The sequence below is a fragment of the Chaetodon trifascialis genome, chromosome 6 (genome assembly GCF_039877785.1).
Source record: "Chaetodon trifascialis isolate fChaTrf1 chromosome 6, fChaTrf1.hap1, whole genome shotgun sequence".
NCBI lineage: Eukaryota > Metazoa > Chordata > Actinopteri > Chaetodontiformes > Chaetodontidae > Chaetodon > Chaetodon trifascialis.
In genome coordinates, this window is record NC_092061.1 from 20,417,629 (window position 1) to 20,441,096 (window position 23,468).

The following is a 23,468-nucleotide window of genomic DNA, read 5'->3' on the forward strand; positions in this document are numbered from 1 at the left end:
GCAGCAGGACGCCAGGCTCCAGGCCTACTTTCGTGTCAGATTTGCTGGGTAAATAAATACATGATGAACTGTTGTTGACTTAAGAGTAGTTTATCTTTGCCCTGCTACCCCAGAGGATCAGAGCGGTGTGCTCTGTGGTTGTAAAACTAAGACACCATAAAAAACCCAGAGAGATGTAGGCCAGTGTACCTCCACCCAGGTGATTCCTGTGTCAATTACTGCTGTAATTGTGTGGTACTGCAGGCTTTGATAGCAATTAAAATCTAATTTATTTGATTCTCTCTTTTTCCTCCATCAGCAAAATTTTCCAGTTAACCTTATAAATGTTATGTTAGAGATGAACATTTCTTATTTTATTTTATGGTGACATATATTATTAGTTTGCCTTTGCCTTTGGGTAATTTTTATTACCTAAGTCGTCTTGAAATTCTTGCTGTATTTTTAGGTTTTTCTGATTTAACACAAGCTAATCTGTCTGCTTTAGGTGTTTGGGAATGCTCCACCCAGCAGCATGACGGAGAAGTTCTCCGACCTGCTGCAGTTCACCACACAGGTCTCACGGCTCATGGTGACTGAGATCAGGCGAAGAGCCTCTAATAAATCCACAGGTGAGGCCTCTGACACTCTGAGTTATCACAGTAAAGATGTTACAGGAAGTACTTGTAAACATTGATTTATCATTTCTTTCCCGTAACCACTTTGCTTCTTGTCACCTACATGATCTACTCGTTCCCTCCCCCCTCTGCAGGTGTGGTTTCTGTCTGTCTTATCCCACAAATGACTAAAATGTTACTCAGTGGATGTTTTTGTACAAAGGCCCAATGCAGTGTGTGTTGAATCTGACATGAGGTTAGTCTTCACTGCAGGTGAGCCAGCAGCATCTCCTCAAAGCTTTGACAGTAGAGGCAGCTTTTACTGTGGCTTTTCCACAGGCAAGATGTGAAACAGACTGACAGACGCACACACACTTGCATGCACGCACACACACACACACACTCACAGTTTGTAAGCCTCCAGCTTCCTGTCTCTGATTTCTCCTTCTTTATCAATTGTCTCTCTGTCTCTGTCTGCGCATGTGATGTGTTGTTTTGGAGCAGAGAACAGCTCTGATTTCGCAACACCACCGTCTTAACACACACACGTACACACACACACACACACACACACACACACACACACACACACACACACACACACACACTCACACTCACACTCACACTCACACTCACACATACACACACTCCTCCAGCTGGTCACCAGGCCTCTGTAGACTGAGTCAATTGTTGGCTCTGAACTGAGTCTGTCATCATCAAAACTGATTTTGATTTGCTCTAAATCAATTAATAATAAAAATGTGGTACAGTCAGTCCTCCATTGCTGCCCCCTCCACAGATCAAGGAACTAACGGGGCTTTTAGTGCCTCATGCTTTACAGTCCCACAATATGCATGACAATACCTTACATCTGTCAGTGATGACAGATGACAGTGATAAAATCACGATGGTCCATAATTGATCAAAATCTCAATGTGCTGCTCCGTGTTTGGAGATCAGTGTAGGCCAATCAGAGCCTTTGTGGCTGGCGGTTAAGGTGTGAACCAGCTAGACTGGAACATCTACAGTGTTTGTGTCAGTTGCAGTCAGTTTAAAAAATTGATGACGAAAACATTTGCTGGATAGCTGTTTCAGCTAACATGCTAGGCATGTTCTGTCTCTGCTCCTCCTCTCCCAAACCACTGATAAACTTCATGTTATCACAACAATTAGTGAATCTTCTAAATATTGCCATTCTGAATGCAATCCAAATTGAAATTCTGAATCTGAATTTATCCGAATGTCTGTTCCTCCTAAAAAAAGTATAGAAAACATAAGAAAAAAGGCAACTTCATTAAGGAGCAGAACTATCAGGCATGGAAATGTTAGCCTGTCAGTCTGTCACGCTCTGACTGATGAGAATCATAACATATTTGCTAGATTGATCTGGCAGTTGTTTGTAATAAATTGGACAGGAGTAGGACAAAACACTCCCCCTCCACCATGAAGCCAATGTCAGATTTAAGAATGGAGTGGGAACAAAAGGGCAAATCAGTCTTACCATCAAGCTGTGAGGCTTTAAGGCAGTGTCCTTTGTTTTGGTGGAGCAGAGAGATCGTTTCTAATATTCACTGATGACAGCTGGATAAACGTCCTCTGTGGGGCATGCATGTCTTGGAGCTAGTACATTGCTGGTTTATGTAAAGGTTTCAGTGTCCTCCAGCTGCAGGAGCCAGTTGTGAGCTGGACATCTACCTCGCCACCATTTTTCCATACTATAATCTTAAACATGTTCTTTGAAGAGTGGAATATGCAGACAGGATATACAGTAATACACAATATCCATTTAACGGTAATCACACATCTCATTACGACACATGCTAATAACATCTCTGCAGAAGTGGGCTGTAGACAAGACTCATGTCACATCCACCACGATGATTTATTCGTTGCATAACTGATCAGTGTTCCAGTAGCCCATCTGCCTGCCACAATGAGCTGTCACTTTCCATCTACCTAACTGTGTGTGTGTGTGTTTGTTTTTCCAGAGGCAGCCAGTCGAGCTATAGTCCAGTTCCTAGAGGTGAACCAGAGTGAGGAGGCGAGTCGTGGCTGGATGCTTTTGACCACCATTAACCTGTTGGCCTCCTCCGGACAGGTTGGTAGAACGACACTGTGCTCATTAGCATCACCGTGTTCCTTTTGGGCTCTTTTATTTGTACATTTTTTACTTTGTGTCCTCGATATTTTGTTTTTTGTAAGGCTTGCCCTCACACACGTGAGCGTAGATGCAAGATGAAATGGGAGGAAATGCCTTGAAAAAAAGAGGTCTCTCAGCGCTCTGTCTCTTCTTTGACCCATTTGCATCTCCCCTCTTTGATCTCCCAGCAGAAAATAGCATCAGCCTCTGTAAGAGCGGAGAAACAGGCTTTTGAGCACGAGTAACCATCCCACCTCATTCTCATTTATGAAATCTGTTTGAGTGCTCTGAATGAAGGAATTGATGTTGCTCCTGATTTTTCAGAAGAAGTCAGAAATTGGATTTGTGTGTTGAGTGTCTGGTCTGCACGCAGTACCACTGCACATAATTCAGAACTGTAACATGGCAGCTCCTGGTTTAAAGGTTGTACTGGGAGGTCTTGTTTGTCTTCGCGTCTGTGCTCTTGCACTTTGGCCAGCAGACATCTTTTGAACTTTTCGGCCTGCATTCCTCTGGAGGTCTTGAGGGGAGCATCGCTGTCAGCCGGCTGGCTGCTCCTCCTGCTCCGCTGCACATCAGAAATTCACTGCTGTTGTCGAGTCAGACGCTTCCTCTTTCCCTCTGCAGCCATGTTTTAAAACCACTCAAATCCACTCTGCTGTTCCTCTGCGTTACACATGAAAACAAACACTGTAGAAGTCTTTTACTATAAGTTTACTCAAGCACTGCTACGCATACATTAAATTCCCTTTTAAGTGTTTATGGAAAAGTACATTTGGAAGCTTGAGAGAAAGGTGATATATAGTACAGCTTGTGTTTGTACTGGTTTGTTTCTGCTGCATTGTGTTCAGGACAGAGTTTTGTGCAGAACTAAATTAAAGGATAAATGCCTCAAGGGGAACATTGAAATGCCACTCTTGACTGTGTACACAGCCCTCCAAACACACACACACTTTCAGGCTTGCACGCATGCACAAAGCAAATGCTCTACTGTCAGGGAATAAAACCAAGGTTTATTTTCCAACTTGTCATTTTTGCTTTAATTCACACTTGTCTGAAGTGGCCTCTCTCATGCCCACAGCAAATACCAAACACGTCAAGATTTAAACCACTCATGACTGTGTCAGTTTTCAGTGAAGGCAGATAGACTGTGCTGTGTTTTACGGTCGGAGAGATGCCAGCAGGTTGTAACATTTTTTGTTCTTGTTGACCCAGAGAGGCCAACTGCAGCTCTTTGGTCTTTGTCATTTCAAGGCGTTTCTGCAGCTCTGCTCTAAGCAGACTTGATGGTAGTTAGAAGTGTCAACACAAGATTTAACAACTTCACAGTTTTATTTCAGCAACTCTCCGACATCCCACTCATTCAAATTCAAAAGAAAACACATCGTACCCATAAACATACAGCTGATAGTTCATTTTCAGAGCTATGAATTGAAGTGTTTAAAATGGTGACGTTCAGATGTTAACCCACCGCTAAATCCACCACCGTCATTGCTCTTGTGGTTCTGCAGTGTGTTACCCAGAGATTACTTGTCAAGCAGACAGTGCCGCCTGCGAGGTAAATTTCTTAGATTTTCTGTTGTTGTTTCTGTAGGCGGCACTCGTTTCTCTGTTCAGTCGTAGCCGTTATCGCTGCTTGTGCCCAGTTTGCTTCTTCACTCTTGAAGAACTAAATATGGCTGCCACAAATGGTAGATGGATAGCTTCTTGTGTGCAAGAAGGCACATATTTATCACGATAAATGTGAAAGCTTTCATAATATAGTTAACCCTCCATGCACCAGAAACATACCACAAACCACAATTCAGCTTTGAAGTGATCATTTTACTGTACTTGATGTTTCACAATGTAAACATTAAAATTAGAAGCACATGAGTAAAAATGCACATCTTTCTGTTTGACAGCTGGTTTTCTTGCTGGACATACACCCTGTTCCAAGTCAGCAGTCCCATTTAAATTAACAAATGCCTGCTTTTTTTGACACAGTGCTGCTGGTGCGCTCCAATCGAGCAAATAAACGTATTTAACCACAGGAAATATTTAGGCATTCGTCTGTCATTGGAAACTCCCCAGCCTGCGCCTGTGTCATCCTGATAGTCAGGTGACAGTTTTCATTATACCGCACAACTGTTTGATATCAGCACACACAAACTTGACAGGAAAAGGAATGACCTGTTGCGCAGGGCGGCTCACAGTCCTGAGTGTGTCTGTCTGTGTGTGTGTGAGTGACTGGGTGTAACGGGTTTGTATTCCTTTCCTCTGGTGTCTCAGACAGTAAAACAAAGGGCTCTCCTGGCAGCTGGCCCTCCATAAACCTGACGTCACCCCCCTCGCTTTAAAGCTGTGCCCCTCTCTCCCGCTCCGTTTTCACCTCCCGCTCTCCTCCCTCAGATGATAAAACAGCAATGTTTTTGTTTGTAGCGCTGTCTCTCTACCTGCACGCTGTCTTTTTTTACAGGATGCCCTTCATGCTGTTCATACTCTTTGAAACACACACACACACAGACAGACAGACATGCTACTCTTGATGTGTTTTCCTCTTTTGCTGTACTTGTGTCTGTCTCTTTTCCTTTATCTCTTATTCTATCTCTCTGTCTCCCTTTGTCTCTCTTCCACACACACACACACACACACACACACACACACACACACACACACACACAAACATCCCATAAAATATAGTTGCCTCTCTCTGGCTTTCTCTCTGATTGACTGTTCTCAGTAACCTTGACCTTAAGGCTGCAGCAGGGCCAATATGTCACAGCCTGTAAACACACACACGCACGCACGCACACGCACGCACGCACACACTCTGCTTGGTGTACCCCACGGGTACTGTCTTCCATTATTCTGACTCGCTATTAAGCATAGACTCCTCTGTAGACCTGCTTCCACTGTCAATGTCTTGCTCTTTTTTCCTCTCCCTCCCCCACTCCTTCTCTCCATCGATCAGCTGAGGGAGTGAGTTTGTGTGTGTGTGTGTGTGTGTGTGTGTGTGTGTGTGTGTGTACGTGCATGTGTGTTGACGCTTGCTGGGCTGTTATTCATCCTTATGAGTCCACTGTCTCCGTGGTGAAGACAGCGCCGGAGTAAATGGGAGGGTCATTTCAACCAGTCACTGCGTGCGTGCATGCGTGCGTGCGTGGTTATTGTCTTATATGAGAGCTCATGTGTGTAAGTGAAGGAAGGAGCGAGATAATTTGTCAGTGTGAGCTTTTCTCTGTGCGTGCGTGTGTGGGAGGCAGCGTTTGATTATCTGAATCATTCGCCTCAGTGAGCACAAGCCCCATCTCTTTCTCCAGTCATTTTCCTTGCCATGATGACACACACTCACAATCTCTCTCTCTCTCACTCGCTCACTCACTCACACAAGCAGTAACATACACAAGAAAGACACACACATAAACCCCTCAAAGCTCCTCCTGCTGCTTTTTTCCCCTCGCAGAAACAACCATGAATCATAACACAACATCAAAAATACCCATTTGCCAAACTTACACTGAAAACATTTCCATCTATATGTGTTCAGTAGATGTTGCTCTGCAGTTCAAACTGCATTTGTATTTTCAGTGGAATCATGATACATGTGACGATGCATCAGGCTACTGCAAACCTTCCATCCAGCAGATGTCTTAAAAGTTCTCCTTTGTAAATCCCCCCCATCAGAAAACGGTGGACTGCATGACGACCATGTCTGTACCCTCCACGCTGGTCAAATGCCTCTACCTGTTCTTCGACCTGCCTCACATGGCCGAGGCCCCAGCAGGCCCCACCCCGCAGCAGCCACCCCCACCACCTCCACCACCAGCCACTCAGGAGAAGACCCCAGGCCAGGGCCACACCCAGCAGGAGCTGCCCCTGGCTGACCGCAGGGCGCTGCTCCAGAAGGTCTTTGTTCAGGTAAAAAGACGACTGGACAGGTTACAACTGGTCCTTTAGGATCCACAGCATGAAGATCTTTATTCTGTATTGATGTTTTTGATACTTTAAATCCATAAAAATAAAGGATTCATGGTGGGAAATTCTCCCTGATTAGTGTTACTTTGTGTACTCTAACTGCCATTATGACCTCAGTCCCTGAATCTTTTTCACATATTAATAATGGCAGTTACAAAAGTCATATGTAGCAATTGCTCCTGTATGTCCACGATGAAAGACTTGAATTTGCAATTGCCTGTTTTTTTCCCTCAGCAGCAGTTTTATCAGCTTACTTTCAGGTGGATGCCTCTGGCTGTAGTCAATTTCCTGTCCTCTCCTCTCTTTTAGATCCTGGTGAAGCTGTGCACCTTTGTGTCTCCGGCAGAGGAGCTGGCCCAAAAGGACGATCTCCAGCTGCTATTCAGTGCCATCACGTCCTGGTGTCCCCCCCACAACCTGCCCTGGAGGAGGAGCGCAGGGGAGGTGCTCACCACCATTTCCCGGCATGGCCTCAGTGTCAACGTGGTCAAATACATACATGGTATGGACTACAGTACAGCATGTGAGGGACATCTGTGTACGAGTGTGGCTTTATTAGATATGCAGACGTGGTTGAGCTGTGGTCAGACAATGCTTCATTGTGTTTATGTAGAAGAGAGAAGAGAGAATGATATTCCAGTATTTTTAAACCTGGCCCCTATTTTTACACATTTTGGCGTCTAAGAGGTACCAAAGGTTTTGGAATTGGTCCAGTAGATCACCTCAGCCCGCAGCGCCAAACAGGCCACAATGGCTACAATCTTTAGAGCCAACTGCGCCTATCACAGCACGTCCACGCAAAGTGTTTGCTTTGCCACCGGCAGGCTCAGATTGCTATGTTGTGTCTGACTACATTATGGAAATGATGGCTCCAGAGATAGAGGAAGATCCTTTTTGTCGAACCAGAAACAACCATTGTGTCACTCTCCTCAAAGCCACTAGACTCCATTTAACTAAATCAGCAATTTTACGTTGCAGATCATCGTTAAACACACACTTCATTTGTCAGAACTCCCCTCCTCTTCCTCTCTGTTAATCTCTTCTGCCTTCAACCCCTCCATCCACAGAGAAGGAATGCCTGGGTACATGTGTTCAGAACATGCAGCAGTCCGACGATCTGTCACCACTGGAGATTGTGGAGATGTTCGCCGGGCTCTCTTGCTTCCTCAAGGACTCCAGCGACGTGTCACAGACCCTGCTGGATGATTTTCGAATGTGCCAGGGTTACGCCTTCCTCTGCGATCTCATGCTCAGGTTCCACTTTGAACTTCATTCCGACATCCAACATGCCTTGCTCCGCAACTGTCATGTGATCATTCATGCATGCTTCTCTGTCTGTATGCAGACTGGAGCAGGCCAAGGAGGACGAGTCGAAAGATGCACTGAAGGACCTGGTCAACCTGGTCACCTGTTTGACCACATATGGGGTGTCAGAACTGAAACCTGCTGGACTGACGACTGGAGCCCCCTTCCTGTTGCCCGGTTTTGTTCTCCCACAGCCTTCTGGGAAAGGTGTGTTAATGGTTGTAATCGTAGCTAGTTAATCATTAAATTCATCAGCTGCTTTCATTATTTCCATCACTAGCCAGACTTTCATTGATGCACCAGTCATGTTCTTTGGTGAGTGAAGCATCGTCTCGTCTTTTGCAGCCGCTTTCTTCTAATTGACATTCTGCGTGAAGAAGATCTCTCTGATATGAGTGCAATGTCCTTAATATAAAAAGCCAAACCTAGCAGAGAGATTTGTAACATCCTCATTCCTGAGTTGCCTGAGATCTCCTTCATCCTTGCATTTAGCAACATCTCAGCTCAGTCATCTGTGCTCTATCCAGCCCCGAATCCACTTAAACATCTTACAGTTTGGAGCATTGCAGCACGACAGAGCTGCTGCCATGGCTGTACAGTCTTAGCATTGTTTCTTAACAACACACAGAGACTCAGGCAACTTAAACACAACTTGCCAACTTTTTAAGGTGGTGACATGCATTCTGATTCATGTGTTATCGCAATATAACATCAAAACACCACAATTTAGGTGGTATCTCGTCTAGCAGTCATTTTCCCGAAGAGCATCAGCAGTCTATTTAGTGTTGAGACCCTAAATGATCTGTTTCATTTCACCTCAATATCATTTTAAAGAATAAGTCTGGCGAGATATTTCATATCTCATGAAAACACCAAAACAACAATAAATTGATCCCACTAACACGTATGGTATGTAGCCAAAACCCTGATCATTCTTATTCCTCTGAAGCTGCTTTGTTGTCTAATTAGTGTAATTAGTAACACACTGCTGAGCCTCACTGTTGCACGGCTTTCAGGTTTCTTCATTATGATGAACAAACCTTATCCTTTGATGCTAAACTCGTCCTGTTGACATTGTTTGAAAGCATCTCCGGATATATCAGAGAACGTGGAACAAGGAGAGGGAGGTATCAGATCTTTTTAATACAGGTTGTGTCGTTTTGTAGTGAAGTTCAATGGAGGTAAAACACCTAAAGCAAAAAAGCAACTCACTCTCTCTGCTTAAGTCATCCATTGTCCTCATCCAAAGAAGGACTCAGAGACACTGATGTGAAACGTTAAGGGAGTGAAGATGTTTTCTCCCCTCCCTGTCCAGGACACAGCCCAGTGATTCTGATCACCGCCTCTTAAGTCTTCACACTTCAACCAACTGGGTTTGCCCAAAGTACTGAAACAAGACAGAAGAATTACTTGTGGAAAAGTCTCTGTGTACACCCCAGCTGCCATATCTGCCTTTCAGATCTTAATCCCTGAAATGACTTTGATGCTTGGCTGATCCCAGTAAGCTTAACCTGTTGACAGACACCATGGCAACTCTGCCGCCTGTCACCCTGCTGGAGATGAATGCCTGAAGCCTCCTGCATACAAATGGGCTCTTTGGAGTTCAGAGGCGCTTTGGTGCTTCAGAGAATTGTCTCGGGCCACATGTTTACTTCTGCTCCCTAAGAGCCCGTCCTTGTCCCTCTGTCTTGCAGCCCCCTCCTCTTTTTACAGTGTGTCATTAAAAAGCACGCTGAACTTTATATGGCAGCCAGATCTATGTTTCATCTGTATTATATTGCTGTCATGCATCCTTGTAACTGTAATAAAGCAATTCATTAAACACCCAGCAATCCTAGTCAAAATTCAAAAATAGTACATGATGGTATGTACGTTTGTGTTAACTCAAAATGTACAAACACGAATTCTGTCTTTGTCAGCTCATCTTTAGCCTGGTTGTGCTGACGATGAAGACTTCGTTTGGAGTAAACTTTTTTGCTTCAGGAAATGCTGAAATGCTTCCACGAGACATGTTATAACACTTCTAGTAGCTGCACAGTGATGCAGCCTGACTTATCACCCCCGCCCTGTGGCTGATGACAGCTTTCTAACCTCACACACTCTGGCACTAATACAGCCACATCTACACACTCGTGTTTACCCACCTAATGACAGCTCCAGCTGTGTGCAAAGTCATTACCAGAAGCCATCGTGGTGTGGGGGCTGCTTACATGCCTAATTAGTTTGCCACATTCGCTTAACGGCTGTGTGTGTTTTAGTGTGTGTCATGACACACATCAGTGTAACTTTGTATGTGTTCCTGTGTGTGTGAGTCATAGTTTGGAGTTTTATGTTAGCCGCTCAGCCCCGGAAAGGTCAGATTGTGTAGTGTAATTCATAGATAACATCCACTCTTTATGCTCTCGCACTTCATCCTTTGTTTTTTCTAAGTTAAGGACTTTCTAAGTTAATTGACTCTCAGGATTATTAATTGTTATTTAATCTCCAAAACACACAAGATTAAATTTTACACACCTGAAATGTGTGAAATTTGACCTCCTATAAGTATTTTTCAGCTTTATTACAATCATTGAACAACAAAAATGTATAACAGCAATAATGGAATATGTTGAAGGAGCATTAATACAAATTGGATCGTTCTTGTTGACTGTGGAGTGATAAATCCGATGTGAAGGAACAGTCTGAAAGAACAGATTTCAGGATAGAAGAAAAATGTTTACGTTTTTCATCAATTTTGATTCAGAAAGATCTCGAGGAACAATTTCATGGCAATAAAAAACAAGGCTCCTTTGTATGAAGTGATGTGACGATCAGTTTCTTTGTAAGTTCAACAATAATTGGGTCCTTCCTTTCAAAAAGAGCATATAAAACCATCAACGGACTAAAAATGCTTTAGTCAGACAAAACCATGAATTATTCTACTGATTCCCTGAAAAGGGGCGGCCGAGCCCAGCATGCCTCCACTGATCGATGAATCAAAGATGTGTTTGCTGTGTATCTAACGAAGGTGTGTAATAAAGCAGGGTAGAAAAGTCTTTCTTAAAACAGTGCTACACGCTCTCCTGGCTTGCTGATGCTGCCCTATTAAAACAAATTAGAGCAGCTTTTGTTTGTTTTGCAGGTTAAACGTCATAACTGGGCCTTGAGTTTCCTTTCACTGAATACCGTGAAAAGCTGTGAAAAGATGCATAATTCCCCTCCGTACCAGCAGCGCCTTGACATGAGATTATTTTCCTCAGTGTTGCTCTTAATGCAGTTACTGTTCTTAAGCTTACGTGCACCTTCGAGGCTTTTTTGTTGCATCTCATGTAACATCAGGAATGGTCTCAGATGTCTCCTCTCAGTTTAGCCAGGGAGGTTTCAAGGCCGAGAAATCAGCTTCTGTATTGTCGGATCGAGCAAACAAACGCTGCAGGCCAGCAGACGTGTTTCTGAGCGATGTCTCCACCACAGACTCTCTCGTCATTTCTCATGTTTTTTTTGTCACTCATGATTCGAGTTATGGACAAGTTAAGTATTGTTGTTGTGCTTACTGCAGTGTAATGAACTGTGGTTTAACTGAATTATGCTTGAGGTGTCCTTAATGAATTTAGTGGACACACACCAGCCAATTAGAAGCAAGCATTTCCACTAACATGATGTTAATAGAACATAGAGAATGAGTCATACACAGAGACCATAGGTTTGGTATATTTTTTACCATTCATGTGCAATAATTATTCGCAGTTACCAGTGGTTGTGGTTGTGGTTTCCATCCTATTTATGTATCAAATACTTTCAAATAATTACATTTAAGTATTATTTTCTTTGCAGTTATTTTGTACTACCGTGATTAGGGCCTGAACTTTGATCATTACAAATGAATTCAATTGAAGCCATTCATATTTGTCATAATCATTCTTATATTTTCTTCCTTGTCACCTCTTGGGCCTCCAGGCCACACGTTGCGTAATATCCAGGCTTTTTCGGTGCTTCAGAACGCCTTCCTGAGGGCTAAAACCAGCCGTCTGGCCTGCATGCTCCTGGATGCCATTGGAAACATCTACGCAGCGGAGCCGGCCAACTACTTCATCCTGGAGTCCCAGCACACCCTATCGCAGTTTGCAGAGCGTGTGGCCAAGCTCCCCGAGGCCCAGGCCAAGTACTTTGAGCTGCTGGAGTTTGTCGTCTTCAGCCTGAACTACGTGCCGTGCAAGGAGCTCTTCAGCGTCAGCGTGCTGCTCAAGTCCAGCACATCACACGCCTGCAGCATCACGGCCGTCCGGACGCTGCTAAAGCTGGCCCGGCACGACCCGGTGTTCAGCGACGTGCTGCGGGAGGTCGGCCTGCTGGAGGTACTTGTCAATCTTCTGCACAAGTACGCTGCCTTGCTGAAAGACCCAGCCATGCAGCAGCAACCACACAATAATGACCAAGGTGAGGTGCTTCTTTGAGTTTGATAAATGAAAATGAGCGGAGTGGACTGTTACAGGGCTGCAGATTGGAATTCAGTGGTGGAAAACACTGTAAATTCTTGCTAAATGCAAAGATGGTGTCATGGTGACACACTGACATATGCTGCAGACCAGTTCTGCATTCCTGCTGAAAAGTGAGAAGTCATACCACTCAGTCAGCAAAGTCAGCAGTGTTTTTTAGCTACTGTCAAGCTGCTTTTTAAAAATCCTTATTAATTCAAGTTGGAATTATTTGAATAATTTAGTTTAGTAGCTGTGGTCTGGAAAAATACACCAGTCATTAATAAGTCAGCCTTATAGATCTGTGAATACGCATGAAGAAGTCAAATCAACAGCATCCTGTAATGACTGAGCCAACCACAAAAGACAAGTCCATGTCAATGGCACCATTCAGCATAAAGTCCAAGCCTTAAAAAAACAAATCAGGCTGTTTTCATTTAGCGACAGGCTAAATGGATCTAACCAACTACAGGCTTGACCTGAAACGCACTGAGCTGAACCGAGAGCAGATTATAAATCCATTAGAGCCAAAAATGTGCATTTCTTCAAATACAGATTGTCAGAAAATTAAATTCTGTTTTCTTTTTATCGTGTTACTGCGTTATGGTAGAAGTATTCCACCTCCTCATGCTGTTCAGCGCATGCCCTTCATTATATCATTAGTGTGATTCGCTCACTGTGTGTATTTAGTGTGCTCATGATGTTGTCTAACCTCTCATCTCTCTCTTTGTTGTCCCTCCAGCTTTGGCTGACTGTAAAAACAACACAGTAGCAGAAGAACAGAAACAGTTGGCGTGGCTGGTGATGGAGACGCTGACTGTGCTCCTGCAGGGCTCCAACACCACCAACACTAATGCAGGTAGACACACACACACACACACACACACACACACACACACACACACACACACACACACACACACCTTCACAGGATTGGTGGTTCATTATTAAATGTCAACAAGGTCTTCCTTATTGATCCTCTAAGAGTATGTTTTTTAATTATATGATGACCCTCGTGATTAATAAATTAATAGGGAGTTAGGGGACACAACAGGACTTCCTGTCTGTTAGTAATTAACTTTGAGGTACTTTTTTTGTTTATATCATCAGAACTTTCTTCAGCTCTTCAATTCCAGCCAATAGTAACAATAAAAAAAAGCTTTAAAGGAAACTGACCTCACTTTAAAGGGATTACTTTACTTTGCTTTGATTGGGCAAAATTTTCCACAGCAGCTGAGGGCATGCTGAGATCCTGCAGTTCAGTGGATTACAAAGCATTTAAAGCAAACTTAACACACATCGCTGGGGCCTTTAGAAGCACCGATGACACACAAGTTGTACTTCTTGGCTTTGGTTATTTGCCTCTGGTTTGACCATGAATGCTGATGACGCAAAGATACACAGTCACTCACTCACTGGTGATCTGATTTGTCAAAGGTGCAATCGACCATTTGCGTCTGCATGTATCCACCTCACACAAGTGTCCTTGAGCAAAGCACTCATTCTTTAGCATCTCCAGGGCTGCTGACCTCTGACCTCTCTGTTGAGGTGGAGAGGATAGAGAATTTTCCTCCAGGGATCGATAAAGTATCTTATTAAATTTCCTTAACCCCCCTGCTCCCCCGTCACTCAGTCTCTTACCGACCCTATATATGTGTGTGTGTGTGTGTGTGTGTGTGTGTGTGTGTCTCAGTCAGCTGTAGAAGTGTGATGAGTCACAAAGATAACCAACAGACAGCTCAGAGCTCTGTTCGACCTTGATGATGACTGGTGGCTTTCATCAGAAAAAACAGGAGGATGTGTGTGATGTTTGTCGCCCTCCATTCTGACACATTGATTACATTTACATTTTTCCTCTTGAGGCTCTCAACTCGCTGGCTTATCTACACAGACTGGCAACGAGTGCAAGAGCACAAGGAAATTCAGCGGCGCAGAGATTACAGGGGTGCAGTGTTAAAAGTTCAGGGTCAAATAGATTGAAATTGTGTTGTCAGCTAAACAAAGATCACAACAAACATCAGGAACAACCGGTTTTAGAAAGATCATTAAGACATTTTCACTTGACTTTACAGCATCCATGATGATGATGATGATGAAACATAACGGCCTTCAGTTTGAATGAAAATCAGATCCCTCACTCTCTTGTGAAGGTCTGAAATAAGTAAAGCACTTATTACAGTCAGTCGTGCAGCGGGTGCAAACACAAGAAACAAAGATTGAATCTTTATTTCACAAAATTTCAACAAAACCTCTCACTCTCACTTTGTAAAATGTCACTGAAGGAACAGTGGTGAAATTGGGAGAGGCAGTTTCAGCCGTTCAATTTGAAGTGATTATTATTTACGAAAACAAAAGAAGTAACAAGACATTAAAGAGTCATCGAAATCAATGTCACCATCGAACAGCAAGCTATGAAGTGTGATTAGAAGTGATTTGGAAACAACTATCTGGGTATTTGACACCTGTGAACATGGACTAAACATTCAGCAGGAGTTAAAGGAATATGACAGCAAAAATCTGTCTGTGACTGTCTGTAGGTTTGAAAGGTGTCTCTGATAGTGTTTGAAAACGTCCATGGAAACTTCCTGAACCATTGCTGCAGCGTTAAAAGCATATCTGCTGTGTGTGAAACAGACTGAACAGACTGATCAACAGCAGTGCAGCGTATTCCTTAAAAGGCGATCTCACACATTATTCTGCATTGCTTTTTCGGACCAGTGTGTTCATCATTTGGTGGCCTGGTGTCATTGTGTTCCCTTAAAAACGTTCAAACTAGCCTAAAGACTGACATTTCTGCCCCTTCTTCTCTCTGTCTCCCAGCTCTGTTCAGGGAGTTTGGCGGCGCTCGTTGCGTTCACAACATCGTGAAGTACCGCCAGTGTCGGGAACACGCCCTGCTCATCATCCAGCAGCTCGTCCTGTCGCCCAGCGGAGATGATGACATGGGAACTCTGCTGGGCCTCATGCACTCTGCACCGTCCAGTGAACTACAGCTGAAGACTGACATACTGCGGGTAAGAGCTCACACGCACACTGTCCCTGTCCAACACACTCACTTATTCTAGTCAGCGTCGGGTTGCACCAACCAATTTTAATACCAACTTAGTCCTTCATATGTCTCACAGATTTGTCTTGCTTTAGATTTTGTCTGGAAGCATACCGTTTCTGAGTTCTGATGTCAGCACAAACAAACCTTCAGTTTCAGTGAGAACATTTAGGAAAGTCTGGGATTTAAAAAAAAATCAATCTGCAGCTGAGGCACTGCGCACAGTAATTGCTTCAGACCAGGGGCACTAAGTGTAAGGTGCACATTCATGCACACACACACACGCAGGATGAGAGGCTCATTTTCTGAAGCATAATTGCATTTTCAGATTCCGCTCCTTCAGACGAGGTAATTCTCACGCCTTCTGGAAGCTTCGGCTGGATTAACCCGTCAGCATTTTTCCCGTATTTGACTAATCAGGGATTTTAATTATCAGCCCTCAAAAAAAAAGAAACCATACTATCTGCAAAGAACTTACATCAAATCCAATTTGAGTCAAATATTTTTTTCCTTGCTTGTCATCGGGGTTTATGCACCGTTGACAGTAACACACTGCAGACACACAAATAGATGTCCAAATTAAGCTGATTAGCCTTGTGAAAGCTCACATTTAACCCTATAATCTCTCAGGGGGGCAAACCCAGCTATGATGCATCTAATCCTCAAGTCCTGCTCACGGCTCGTAAAGTTAACACTCGAAGCCTAAATTTTACCAGCACGTCGTTGGAGCCTGGTGGTAATTTCCCAGCTTGGAGGACAGGAAGAGGATGTCTTCAACATCCTGTGATTGGTTTAAAAACAGCACCCACTGTGCTGAGTGTGGCAGTATTTTAATTCAGCAGGAAACAGCTGGCTCAGCAGTGCAACATGTCACCGTTTTTACTTCTCGTTTATTCTCTCTTCTTCCACTGGGATGCGTCATTATACACGACACTGTCCCAGTGACTTCGCAAGATGTGGTGTAAGTGTAATGGACACAGATTTCATGGTTCCTGTCGTAGAAATGGCCAAAATTGATAAAATGCTTTATCTGGGATCATGATGTTTTGAGTTCTATGGAAAATCCAGATAAGAATCTGGAAGAACAAAACAATTAACTGCAGGTCAGTTGCTTGCTTCTTCCAGAGCTTTCTGCAGAAAATACCAATATTGCCTTGAAGGATAATATGAACAGCATGGCAAAATCACTGACACATTTATATAGTGCTGTCGTCAAACTGGGCAACACTGTTTAAGAGTTAATGTTTTACTGTATTTTATCGGTGCTGTGGCCTGATTTTTAACAGAAAATGTCTTTCAACCAAGCACATAAACCAAAACTACCTGCATGCTGATAGCACACACACCACAGGCTGCGACAAGTGAGATCATGATTCTGTTTAATTAAGCGATGCTGCTACAATGATAGCATGCTAGTATCTTTTAATAATCATTAGTGCTGTCAATCGATTAAAATATCTAATCGCGATTTATCTCATGAATGTCATAGTTAACTCGCGATTAATCGCAAATTAATCGCACGATTTTATCTATTCTAAATGTCCCTTGAATTATCATTTTAATACTGTCATCAACATGGAAAAGTGGATTGGCTTGCTTTGTGCAAATGTTTTTTATTGACAGCATTAACATTCTCACTTTGAGCAGTCATTCACATTTGAATGAATCAAATCTCACACATTTTATCACTGTCAATAAACAGATGACAAAAAATAAATATTTGGTTGCAAAAAAAGTCCCTTCAAGAGCCCTTTCTAAGGGATCAAAACAGGGTGATACAAGATAACGTTACAAAGTGCACATCATTGTAAACTAGGAATCAGGCTATAGTGCAGTTAAACCATGGCTTAAACTTTCCTTTCTTAAGTTTCCTTTGAACATAACAGCATCCATATGCTTCTGTCGAAAGCCATCCATTGTCACCTGGTTTTGACAAGGAGGCGACGGAGAATTTGCATTCACCGTGTGTTTGGCCATCAAGTTGTATTTCAGACTGGATGTGCTACGGTGATAATAACTTGTCTTGTCAGTTGACCCATTTAGCCACTTTTTGAAACTTAACTTTCCACTCAGAATCTTGTTCGCATCCAGTTTGGCGTTTCGCGCTTGACATTCACACAAACTGGTAGCCTACTCTTTTACAGCTAGCGAACAGACAAGACCAAACACGTGCGTGGGGCGTGCCTATTGTTTTGTTTCCGGTTTATAACCAGATCCTGTAGTTTTTCTTATGTTACTAGCAGTGGCCACAGCTTATAAAAAACTACAAGTTCACTAGGTCACAAAGAGCATTAATCTTGCGATAAAAGGAAATGACGCCGTTAAAATTGATTTGCGTTAATAACGCGATATTTTTGACGGCACTAATAATCATCTGTAAGACATACACAACTAATGAGGTGATTTCTGGACTGTACCAATGTTCTCGTGTTCTGTAGCAGTGATTGTGTATCTGGAAAAGCTGCTGACACGGGTACATGTTCAGAAATAATCATATAATATATGTTTTTGTCCCATCATTCCAACATTGTTTGAAACAGAAAGAGGTAGAATATTCCTTCAGAGTGGCACTGAGCCCTGTTTTCCCCTATTCAGTGCCTGTGCTGCTCTCCACCTGTGTCATTCAAAAGCTTCATCTGTTTCCAATCCCAAATGTTTTTTCTCCACTTCTCAGCTGCTAATTAAAAACTTTGCCTGTCACACTCATTCTATGTTCTCGGGCTGTTTTTAGGTCCCCAAACTCATATCTAGGTTACAGTTTGATGTTTCAGTTTAGGTTACTTGCAAATGCAAACCATGAAACCTGGAGAAATGTAGGGGAGAAAAATCCAGTCAGTGCGTTGTGGCAAAGAAACCCTGAGGGGCTCCTAAAAGTGTCTCACTGCAAAAAAAAAAAAAGGAGAGAAAATGAGTTGATGAATGGAGATGTGACTGAATGAGGCGACAAAAACCAAATGGCATGATAACTCACCGTGGGAGAGAATAATTTAGAAAGGGAATGTAAAGTAAGTAAGTGAAATAAAGTTAAAGTGATGCAGAGGAAGTCAAACAGGGTGTGTGACATCTTCAGAATAAATGACACACCTGATGCACCTCAGGGGAAGCAGTCTTCAAAATGTGTTTGGAAACAGCTCGTACTTAAAGCGTCTCTCTCTCCTCTTCAGGCTTTGCTCGCAGTGTTGCGTGAGAGTCACCGCACCCGGACGGTGTTCCGCAAGGTGGGCGGCTTTGTCTACGTCACCTCTCTGCTGGTGGCCATGGAGCGCTCGCTGTGCCAGCCGCCGCGCCACGGCTGGGACCGCGTCAACCAGAACCAGGTCTTTGAGCTCCTGCACACCGTCTTCTGCACGCTCACCGCCGCCATGCGCTACGAGCCCGCCAACTCACACTTCTTCCGCACGGAGATCCAGTACGAGAAGCTGGCCGATGCTGTGAGGTAAGGTCTACTCACACAGAGCTGGTGATACCTGAGGCCCTCTTTTTGTCTTTGCATACTGCAGGGGGGTTTATTCAAACATCAGGCAAACCATATATTAAAGTAGAGTAGAGTATATTAAAGCAGAATATATTGGGAGCTTTCAGCCACATGTTTAGGCCCTTATCAATGGACAGAGTTTTCTGAGTTGTCATAAGTGTGAAATATGTCTTTTAACACTAACAAGTGACTTAATTGGCACAATAACGAGTCTAAGCATCTCCGTTTCATCTGCTGATGAAGGCCATGAGATTTGACTAAAATCCCCAGAAGAAATCTAGTTATCTAGCTTTATTTAGTGATGCTTTACTGCCATACTAATGTAGTTTAGAGGCAGGACAGTGCACAAAGAACCTCTGAAATGACCGTTGTGCTTCCTATTAGGTGTTTTTTTCCATTGCAGGAAAAGTCACAACAACACTTAAGTCCAAAGAAAGACAGAATTGATGCTGTTTTCCTTTTTTCTCTTGGTAGTGGTAGGTATTGATTGTGCTTTTTAAAGCCAAAGCTGTCATGTTAACCACTTCTCTCTACTCCCCACCAGGCTGCTGGGCTGTTTCTCAGACACTAAGAAGCTGGGTCCCACAGGTGTGTTCCCCTCCAACGCTCAGCCTTTCCAGAGGCTGCTGGAGGACGAGGCTGCTCCTGGGGGCTGCACAGGAGACAGCATCTGTCCCACACTCAAACACTGCAGCAAGCTCTTCATCTACCTGTACAAGATGGCCACCGACTCCTTCGACAGGTCAGTGGATTGAGCTTTTCGACCCTGAATGTAGAAAGATTTTAACAGTGATATGAAGGTCCCACAAATTAAAATGTACCCACCCACAGTAGGAATTCAGTCTGTATGTGTGTTTTGAGTGAGTTCAGTATATGTCAGCAATGTATGCATTGCACCATAAACCACACCAGAAGGCTCAAAAGCAGCTTGGTGGCTGTCATCTGTTTGTGGGCAGTCGCACTCCTGAGCTGAAAAATGAATGAGGATGAAGCAGAGCTGTCAACACACTGGCAACAAGTTATTTATTTGCTGTTGGTGGTTAAATAAGTAAACAGTTTAGTGGGCATTTGTCTCAATGAAGAAGAAAGTGGAGGGGCTTTTAGTTTGAGTTCAGCAGATTGCAGCCACATGTTCCTGGAGAACTTTTGAGTCGTGGATCAAGAGCTTCACATGTTTCCTACAATCCTCCAACATGTTGGAGTTCTTAATAAAACCTGTAACTTATTTTTCCCTTTCTCGAGAGGGGCCCTCATGTTCCCTTTGGCTTTGTTCGAATCTGAAAAGAACCCACTATGGACATTTTTTTTAAACATTCAGAATCCAGTCTATTAAGCCTGAAGGGAAGTATTGTCTCAAAAACAGCTTTGCTGTACAAACACAAGTGTTTTCGAGGGAACCAAAAAACTGTTATAATTTCAACCCACTGGAACAAGTAAGAAGTGGTGATATCTTAAGTCTAAAGTCTTATTCATCATCATTCTCAGCGGCAGTGAAGATCAATACGAAAATGTCAAGTACCTAAAACATAATTCTGAAACAAGTAGAACAAATATGCTTGTGAATCCCACTCCAAAAAGAACAGGGCGTTTGTAGGTTGGGCTCAGTCAGGTGCTTGCGTGTCTGCTGAAAGTGTTGAAGCAGGTCTGCAGCTGTGCTCATCTCCGTCAGGTCACACTGAACGGCCTCGCTTCGCTGCTCGGCCCGCTAGTGTTGTCATAACAGCAGAATGAGTGAAATCAGGATAAATGATTCATATTCAGGAATGAATTACTACTGTGACACCACAGCGAGCAGGACAAAACATCGAGAAACAGTCGACTGAAGTACAAATATGTATTATGTAACCATTTAAGGTGGGCTGGGACTGAGTTTAAAATGCTGTTCAAAGCTGGCTGATTGGACTAGATTCGACTGCTGACTCATCGATTGCGACCCTCTTTTCCCGTGTGCATGTTTGCACCACCTGGAGGTCACAATCAAATGCACTGTCATTTACTCAGTTTCAAAGTCGAGCCGTAGTCAAAGTGAAGCCCTCGCTCATTGAGACTCGACGCGCCCGGCTTGTGTGCAGTCGTAGCTGGCGTCATGCATGTGCTCCAGCTGTAGCTCTGATCCTGTTTCTCCTTTCAGCCTTCCACTAACAGCTTCTTTCCTTCTTTTCTCTCTTCATCTGTTTCTTCCTCTAATCTGGTGCTGTCTGGCTGTTCAACCCCTGTCTGTGTGTGTGCACGCTGCCATGCAGCCGTGCGGAGCAGGTCCCTCCCTGCCTGACTCATGAGACCTCGCTGCCCTCGCCGTGGGGTACGCCAGCGCTCGCCAGGAAGAGGTAGCTACAGCGCTCTGCAACTTTCCTCACCCTCATCCCTTCCTCTCCATTTTCCTCACCTTCAGTCAACACAAAGAGCGCCCACTAGAGGCAAAATGACCCGGGACTCTTCTAACTGTCACGTAAATCTTTTAGCCAATCATGATAATGTGGCTGACCGTCATGCTGCAGAGATTCAGGCAGTTTGTTTACATTTACAGTCCACAACTAGTTACTTTCATTATCTAATAACCTATTGATTATATTTTCAATTAATTAATTGAATTTAATTTAAGAGCTGAAGCACTCAGTCCGTTGATCGATTAGTTTCTTGTCTCATGTGTGATGACCATTTTTTATTTGATTATGATGTTTTATAGATAAAGAGTGTATTGATTAATCAAGAAAATAATTGCTCAATGTATTGACAGTAAGAACCTTTAATTGTAGCCTATAAAAGATAGAAAATGGCAAAAATTAGCACATCCTCACATTTAGTAAAATGTAAATCGGTTATCAAGATTTCCATCTATTCATTTTCTGTTGATCGTCTAATTTATTAATTAACTAATCATTTCAGCACTAGTTTCTGTTGGTCTCGTACCTCAAGCGGTTTTTGCTATAAATCTAAAAATTGTGTTTCGTTTGTGTGATCTCTTCTAACTCCTTACATCTTGATTCACATTGGATGTGAGATGAGAACCTTCTTGGAGTGTGGACAGACTGATGAACGTGACACTTCCTCTGGAAAAATAAGGCTGGTGACGGTCTGTCAGAACAGTTGAAGCTGCGGAAAATCGCTCAAAAATCAGGGCGATCTGACAAACCAACAAAAAATGAATTCTCACCGCTTGATTTGAAACTCTTTTCCACAGCCGCTCTCAGGCAGGGAAGAGTACAGACTCAGCCAAATGACTGTTGCTCTAAAGAAGGCATTTTTCTTCTCATCACATTCCTCCTCACTCTCCTGCCCCCCCCCCTTCTCTTTTCTCTCAGCTGAATTCCCCCACCACCCACACACCCACACACCCACACACCCACACACACACACACACACACACACACACACACACACACACACACACACACACACACACACACACACACACACACACACACACACACACACACACAGGCTCTGCTGCTCTTTGAATTTCACTTACAAAAGGAAAAGTGCTTGTTCTGTTTAAAATGTCCTCTGCCTTAGTGAGCTATCACAACTGTGAAAGGTGAATCTGGGGGTCTCCTCTCAGTGGTCTCCCTCGTCTCTCTGCCTGGATCAGCTCCAAGATTGCATATTCATGAGGTGGACTCATTTGTCAATTAGCGATGATGAGGCCCTTGTCTTTGTTTGTGTACTTCACTGAACACTTTGTGAACCCCCCAGAAAACAGGAAGTAACCATTAAACTCTTCTAAATGCATTTAGATGTTTACTTGTGAAGTTTAATTTGCAGCGACATCTTAAATTAGCACTTTGATTGACATGCTGATGTTGCCTCTTATGTAGTCGGACAAAAGTCATGTTTCTGTAGCTGGAAACTTTGTCCTCGTTTGACAACAATTTACAAGTTCAGTTATACTCTAGAAAACAATTAAAGTGGCTGCCTGCCACTGTGAACACGAACAACCCAGTTTTCCCCAAGTTTCCTGCCCTGCATCCAACCCCTCCAGCACTTTATGCTGATTCCAGTCGTTTCCAGCTCAGCATCTCTCCTGAGGAGGGATTTGCCACTTGCTAATTTGCATCGCAGCAATGCGCCCATTTTGTCTAATTGCCCGACTGCAGGCCCCGGCAGATGTCCTGCTCTCTGCTGTCTGCACACAAGGAAGGCCTGGTGCTTTAGGTGAAACAGCAGCCGACTGACACCTTTGATCTCTGAGGAGAGCTGACTCATGTTACATGCAATGCTTATTCAGTGATGTTACTATTGTCTGTCCTCATTATACGAATGCAAAAGTTTTCTCACGCTTATTCACCATGAATTAGTAGCATGCATATTAGCAGTGTATTGGCTGTTTTTTAGTGGTTCTAAAACACTCATTAATGCCTTATTCTGGGGGTTAGTGCTATTTAGGGTAGGTTATTATTCCATGAGGCAAAATGAAATACTAAACGCAGAGGTTATAGTGTTGTTTCCTCTTCTTACTTGACAAAAAAGACAAACAGAACTTTTGGAGAAAAAAAAATTC

General features: G+C 43.4%; 1 protein-coding gene across 5 annotated transcripts in view; it reads left to right on the forward strand.

The window, feature by feature from the left end:
• The window catches only part of wdfy3 (WD repeat and FYVE domain containing 3), an 86,815-nt gene that overhangs the window by 19,806 nt on the left and 43,541 nt on the right, over positions 1-23,468 (forward strand). For 4 of the 5 annotated variants that reach the window (XM_070965236.1, XM_070965233.1, XM_070965234.1 and 1 more), the window contains exons 3-14: positions 485-608; positions 2,582-2,691; positions 6,400-6,633; positions 7,000-7,192; positions 7,758-7,944; positions 8,036-8,202; positions 11,932-12,411; positions 13,192-13,308; positions 15,270-15,463; positions 18,660-18,931; positions 19,515-19,712; positions 21,214-21,297. In XM_070965236.1, the coding sequence (XP_070821337.1) occupies positions 485-608; positions 2,582-2,691; positions 6,400-6,633; positions 7,000-7,192; positions 7,758-7,944; positions 8,036-8,202; positions 11,932-12,411; positions 13,192-13,308; positions 15,270-15,463; positions 18,660-18,931; positions 19,515-19,712; positions 21,214-21,297 (2,360 nt within the window). The remainder of the gene's footprint in view (positions 1-484; positions 609-2,581; positions 2,692-6,399; positions 6,634-6,999; positions 7,193-7,757; positions 7,945-8,035; positions 8,203-11,931; positions 12,412-13,191; positions 13,309-15,269; positions 15,464-18,659; positions 18,932-19,514; positions 19,713-21,213; positions 21,298-23,468) is intronic. The other variant, XM_070965237.1, reaches the window with a different exon arrangement.